Source organism: Microtus oregoni, unplaced genomic scaffold (assembly GCF_018167655.1).
Source record: "Microtus oregoni isolate MIOR12 unplaced genomic scaffold, Mior012 000006F_ref0000085, whole genome shotgun sequence".
NCBI lineage: Eukaryota > Metazoa > Chordata > Mammalia > Rodentia > Cricetidae > Microtus > Microtus oregoni.
Window position 1 is genome coordinate 37,506,223 of NW_024543065.1, and position 7,433 is coordinate 37,513,655.

At 33.9% G+C, this 7,433-nt stretch overlaps 1 protein-coding gene across 1 annotated transcript; it reads right to left on the reverse strand.

The window, feature by feature from the left end:
- Positions 1-5,815: 5,815 nt before the first annotated feature.
- On the reverse strand, positions 5,816-6,712 carry LOC121449764 (vomeronasal type-1 receptor 4-like). Its single transcript, XM_041654444.1, has one exon. It carries the CDS (start codon positions 6,710-6,712, stop codon positions 5,816-5,818), a length of 897 nt encoding a protein of 298 aa, XP_041510378.1.
- Positions 6,713-7,433: the final 721 nt, after the last annotated feature.

The following is a 7,433-nucleotide window of genomic DNA, read 5'->3' on the forward strand; positions in this document are numbered from 1 at the left end:
ATCTCTATAATCAAATAAATTGCCATATACTCCAAGAAACTCATGTAAGAAAGAGTAAGAGAGGTTGTGACCTATTTTGTTTTTAGCAATAAGTCATTAGGAATCATTGGAGTATCTCCATTTAGCTATAGCATGAGTAATAAAAGCCCAAAAATAGATATGGAGTGAAGATCAGAAAAGCAAAACAACCAGCAAATGGCTCTTACCTATATCTCAGACCCAAATGGTGATCCTACCTACACAATTTCTCAGAATGAGATTGACATAGACCTATATCCTCCAGTCTTATATTCCTGTACTGCTAGGATTAAAGGAGTATATCACCACCACCAAGCCTCTATGATTAGCTGTTATGGCTACTGGGATTAAAGGTGTGTGCCACCACTGTCTGGTAGTGTATGGTTGACCAGTTCGACTGTTTTACTAATACAAGTGAAAGATCACTACATTTGTCAGAATCTTAGCATTAGGTTCTCTGTATGATCTGTGATATATCTAGTCACTTGATGAGATGATTCTGATGATGCATCTCTCTTTGAAACATTATTTTCTCCTGTAAGTAAATTGCCATATACTTCAAGACACTCATGTAAGAAGGATTAATAGAGGTTGTGACCTATTTTGTTTTAGCAACAATTCATTAGAAATTACTGCAGTATGTCCATTTAGCAGAATCTTAACATTAGGTTCTCTCTATAATCTATGTAATATTTAGTCACCTCTGGTGATGTTTCTCTTTTGGAATATTATTTTCTTTTGTAAGTAAACACTCACCCATGTTAATCCCAAAAAAACTCCTTCATTCACAAAGTTGGCTTTGGATGACACCCTTGTTTATCTATTCTTAATTATTTTATAAATGAAAATTGTGGGCAATCGCCCATTTTATGATGTGAGTTGCTAAAGAGAGTTGGTGTGTGGACAGGATCAGACTCAGGGTTCAGTCCTGAGAAGTTCCACTTTCAGAAACAGCAGAATACATGGTATATTTAATTTTTACTATTTCATGAGTTTCATCCATGGAAGTTTTCATAACTGCACCATTTTCCATAATCAGAGTTAAAGCAGTATATTGGACTTCAGATGAAACACTGTGTACTATTTAATGAAAAGTTAGAAGAAGGAATTTTTTACTCTTATATAAAAACAATTTTCTTTACTCTAGAATCAGGTTCAGATCTTCACTTTTTTTCAGGAATAGGTGACAAATACAATTTGATTTACTTACTATTATATATGTGAAGATCTTATAACTGCATCAATGTGCTTTATGCAGAAAAAAACAGACAATGGTTCTTGGATATGATATTTAGATAAAAACTTACGTTTTTGTGACATAATTACTATTTTCCAAATGTCCACCTTCAATGACAGATTAAGGTATAATTTACAATATTTCATATATATGATTATAAAATATTTCATTACATTATATTATTGATATCAGTGATTAGCACAATCTCAAAACACCTTTTTCTTCAGTAGCTCATTTCACAATGCAAAATATCTTTCTATCGTATGATAGACTTTCCACTGAATCAGTTTCCACCTAAGAATCATCTTTTAAGAAATGGAGGCTTATCAGTAATTCCTTCCCTGTTTGCTTTGACTCTAACATTGAAGAACAGCAAGGTCATCTGACTCCTTCCCTAGAAGAACATTTAGCTCATGATGCAAAGGAGATACAATATTAGAAAGACTGGAAGGAATGGTGACAAAACTAACCTGAGGTATTGAATTGTGACTGTGACCAGAGTCACTATTTTGCAACATTACCTGATGTGGCAATTTCAGCTCTCGTTTCATGAGGAAAAATTTTTTCTGAAAGGTTTCTAGCTAATAATTACCAGAACTATTTATGAGTGTCTTCATCATATACCCAAAGAGACAGACTGAGGAGCTTTTTGCTTCCTTATGATTTTTGATGAGTGACACCATTTTTAGACATCACAGAGAATATAAAGGTCTGATGTTTGAATGTTTTACAGAAAAATTGCACATCTCATGGGACTCGGGGTCACTATATGTGGCAATCTTTACATCCCATCTCATACATAGTCTTTCATTCTCATCAGGACCCTTTTATTTCTCAGATAGTTATATACTGCCCATTATCCTTATTAAATAACCATCATTGCTTTTTGGAAGAGAGCTCATGAATAGAATTGTTCAGACACACTAATATCTGAGCAGAACAAATATAGAAAATGGTGAGTTGTCCATTTTTGTTTACTTTTAAACTATTTTTGAGATTATATAATAATTACATTTTGCTTTTATCATTTCTCTCTCCAAACTGTCCTATATAATCTTCTTCGCTCTATTTTAAATAAGTTGCCTCTTTGTTCAATAATTGTTATTCTATCACAAATACAATATACATTACAGATTTGCAACATAAGGATTGTCTTTATAACCTATATCTCAGAGATGTTATTGAAAATTCTCTGAATTTGATCTTGACAGTCTCCTATGGTATTCTCTCTTGCTTGGTTGTTCCTAGTCTGTACACAGGCTGCAAACGTAGGCCCATGTAATATATGACCATGCATATTACAGATCATTTAGTTTTTCTGTTAGAAGTGTTAGTTTGAAGGAAGCTCAGGAAAGAACTTCAAAACAGGCACCTAGACCCAAGAAGTTAAGGAGAGACCATGGGGAATGCCTATTATTTACTTGCCCTAATTGATTTACTCAGATCACTTTTTATATTATTCAGGTTCACATGTCCAGGGATGGCACTGACCACAGTATGTTGAGCCATTCAACAAATGGAATGGTATTATTTTCTCAACTGAGGTTCCCACTTCTCTGATGACTCTAACCTAACCAACACAATTGATAACTTAATTACTTGACTCACAATCACATTGATATTTAACCAATAAATTTTATTTGCTCATGTATTTCTAATATCTTACTTTAACATTGATACAAGGAAAAGCATTGCAACATTTTATAATTTTTATTGAGTATTAGAAACTATTTTTACATACCAATACAGTTTCCCCTCTTCATTATCTTCCAATTCCCTTCCACCACCTCCTTTCAATCCCTATTCACTCCTCCTCCATCAACATTCAGGTAAAGAAAGGCCTCCTAATGGGAGTCTATACAGTGTGGCATATGAAGTTTAGAAAGAAGCAAGCTCCTCACTCCCTGCATCCATGCTGAGTGAAACATCCCAACACAGGTAACAAGTTCCAAAAAGCCAGCTCATGTGCCTGGTACCACTGATAGAGGACCCACAAATAGACCAAGATTCACACCCACATTCAGAAGATCTTGGGCAGTCCCTTCTAGGTTCCCTATCTGTCAGTCCAGAGTCTGTGAGCTACCATTAGCTTGGGTCAGCTGTCTCTGTAGCATTTCCTGTCATTATCTTGACCTCTCTTGCTCATATAATCCCTTCCCTCTCTCTTCAACTGTACTCCTAGAGCTTGGCCCAAAGCTTTGCTGTAGATCTCTGAATCTGCTTCTGTCTGCTATTGGCTAAAAGCTCTATGATGATGATTATCGTAAGTTAAACAATGGAGTATTACTCAGTGACAAACACAATGGAGGGGATGAATGATGGGACCATGAGTGTTTGGGATTGCTAAATTGGGGGAGGGACAAAAAGGAAAACAATGAAAGAGATATAATGATAGAGGTGGCCATTATGAGCTTATGAAGAAACCTGGTGCCAGGAGACTCCTAGGAATCCAAAAGGATTTCCCCAGCTAAGACTCCTAGCAATACAGAAAAGGGTATCTGAAATGGTCTTTACCTATAAGCAGTTCAACTTTTAAAAGTCCATTAGTCTTAGAAAATTTCAGTATTTTAAAATTACAAAGGTCTCTTTAAAATCTCAATGCTTCCATAAATGTCCAATTTTTCCAATTCTGTGGTCAGTAAAATAAAAATGGCATACATTTTAATATGTAAGGGTAAACATACACTTTCTCTGTACCAAGCTTTAGCTGCTCTCCATGACCCTTTTATGCCTTAAAAATCAGTAGAATGTGAGAGACTCAAAAAGTGCCAAATTAAGCATGCAGCATGATATATAGACTTTGCCCATTTTGGAACAGAGATTCTATATACTAACCATTTATAAATTCTCACAGAACCTTTCTTTCCCATAAGTCTCTTTTTAATCATTCCATTTTAATTTCACAGCCTCAGCTAACCAACAGCTACTGAACCAGAAAACAAAGATTTTACTTCAGTAGTGCAAGTCTCTTATACATATGAATTGGTTCTTCATCTCTAGATGTTCAGAACAAAATATTAGAATTACAAATAGTATAAGAATAACCATGATAATAGCTCTGCTACCTTCTTAGACTTTACAAACTAGGCTTCCTTAATCTGTACTCTTCCTTGCATAATCCTCCAAGTTTCCATAGAAGCTAATTGTAAGCAATGGGACAATCATGGTTTTATTGTTTTTGTATTACATTAATTTGTATGATATGTTTTTCATTGTATTCCATGTGATTTGGGACACATTTCCTCCAAATAATCAGAGGACACTGGATTCTTCTCCAAATCTTCATATCATATGTTCTTTAATTTTTTATAGCATTAATTACTCAGATCTTCTCTGGGCCTCCTTTTTTGCACATCTATTTTTCAGCACTGAAAAGGGATTCTTTATTTAAAAACCAGTGTATCCATAAACAGCTGTAATTGTTTCAAGATTCAATATTTAAGAATTTTATTTTATTCAACCTATTTCTATCATGTTAAGGTATCCAGAGTATGTTTGATTCAATAGTCATTTTTTTTGTCATAATAGTGTTTCATCTGTTTTTAGAAAGGAAATTGCTCTATGGTAAAGAGTTATCAGTTCTGAAAGAATACAACTTAGTCAAAGTACTTAAACTTGCTGTGACTTAGAGAATAGTAACACGTTTGAGTGATCACTAATGATTTGTCTCTTATATAGGTATTCTTTTAATGACAATTATAACTATGTTCAGCATCTTTTATAGATTGATTTTTTCTTGTAGCTCTTCAATAGACATGGCTTCAAAAAATATCTTTGTGTATAAATAACATCATTTAATACTTGTAAAAAAGAAGACAGTGTGAACATTCCAATTGCAACAGATCCCTTGTGTTCAGCATTCTTAATCTCAATGGAATGGAGAGAGGCATGTGCATACAAGCCTTTAGCTACTTCTAACATTATGTCCCTACGAAAAGACAGTGGCATACAGAAACTTAAATGCTTTGCCTGAGATGAATACAATACCTTTGTTTCCTCCTGTATTAAAACCATTTGTTCATCCATTCCATAAACTGACACTGTCTTTGTCTTCCAATGATATTGTTAATACAGAATAATACAGACATTTCAAATCAAAATCTATGTATAAGACATAAAAATAACCATGAACAAATCCAGAAAAATCATTTCCTAATAACAGTTTTTAACAGTGCTTCCTTCTATCAAACTCAACCTATGCCTAGATAGCTCAATCAAGCACACTGTGGAAACTGACTTTGAAGATATGAGATAAAACTCATTAATTTAACTCAGTAAGTAGTATATAAGAAAAACAGATATTATTTATCTAGAATATAGCAGCAACTCTCTCAATTCAGGTCTGCTGTTGATCAGTTTAAGACGACTTTCAGCAAAACTCAAATGCTTCTGAGGTATTACCTTAGCTAGATAAGAGGCATCCTTCATTAATTTCATGTTGATATTCATTAATTTCATGTTGATATCTGATGTGCATAAATGACTATACAAATAAATAAGATATCAATATGAATGATCCAAGAGCCTTTGAGAGAAGTATTTGATTTTGCTATTACTTATCTAGAATAAACAGAATCTGAGCAAAATGAAATCATGACTCATAAGAAAAGGGCACAAAGTGGGAAAACACATAGAAATGAAGCTTGTGAAGATTACCAACCACCAATTGGCCTTATATAAAACAGCAATGAAACCTTGTAAAATGGAAGAGAGGGTATAAAAAACAACAAAAGTAGTCACAAGAATCAGAATGCTCTGGGTGGCTCTAGACTCAGGAGAGATTCTGATGGAAGTTTGATTGCGCCGGATGTATTGAATCAACTGCTTGTGTCTATGAAGAATGGCAATCATGGAGCCGCTTGACCAGAAGATGAATAGAGAAAACAGGACTTCAGGGAATACCAATAATGCTGTGTACAGTAATTCTACAATTTTTTCATGTCCCAAAACAGAGCAGAATGAAAAATCCCCTTTTTCTGTTGTATTTTTCTGACTCTGTTTGATATGCACAAGGACAGGAAAAATGAAATTTATGGCACTGTACAGGGCCCAGCAGAGAGAAATAGTGAAGCCAATGTGATTTGGAAATTTGAATTTAATGTTCTTCCAAAAGGAATTATGTGGACTGATGGTGATGGCCTGGTAGACACTCAAGAGGCAGGTAGTTCCCATAGACATGCTTCTACCAAGTCTTTGAATATACAAGAAAAGCTTGCACATGAAATCACTGAAGAACAGTTTCATCCCAAAAGCTGCCATTGTATGGGGCACCCCTTTAGAAAGAATGATCAAAAAGTTGGCTGTGATTAAATGTGTGAGGATCAAATCTGTGGGCTTCAATGTGTGTTCATTATAGTAAATAATTAGATATTTGGAAAGAAGAGAGATGTTTCCCAGAATTCCAAAAGTACTTTGTGTTAAGAATATTATTATTATTGCAAAATTCTTCAAGTCCATCTTGTCATTTAACAAAATATTCTAAAATAATAGCAACAATTACATCTCTGAGCAAAGTGATGAGTTCAAGATTTTGTTGCTTAGGATGTCAATATGAGAGAACCACTTGAGTTCAGGGGAAGAAAGCCAATGAATGCAGCAAAGCAAGATTCTGCCCAAAACCTCATATATCTTGGCAAAAATAATAACTGTCATCATGATTGTTATAGTCTGCAAAAGCACATATTTATAAAGTAAATATCCAGGTATCATTCTTAGAATATCCAAAATTTAAATACAGCATTTTTATCGTGAGGTATCAATGACTCTCCTCTGAAGATGAAGAGAACACTAAATTGCCATTTTTGGATAAACTTTGACAACCATTCATAACATAAAAGAAGAGATTTCCATCAACATCTTTGTGAGGTAACAAATCCATTCTGAGATTATTTATCTAAAGTTTAAATAAAAATAAAAATATTGTAAAAACAGTGTATGTATTTCTCAATGCATCAGCAATAAAATATTTATTGCCGATCATAAAACATACTGATTGTAAGATTCAAATATCAAATTGGATGATGTTATTTTGAAATTCATTTTCTCCTCATTCTCTAGCATGCAAGCTATACCTACAAATAAACATTTAACAAGAAATTTTCATTGAAAAAGTGTGAGTTAGAAGAAAAGTATCTTGAATGTATTTGAAGGACTGCTGGTATTTTTCTATGATAGATGT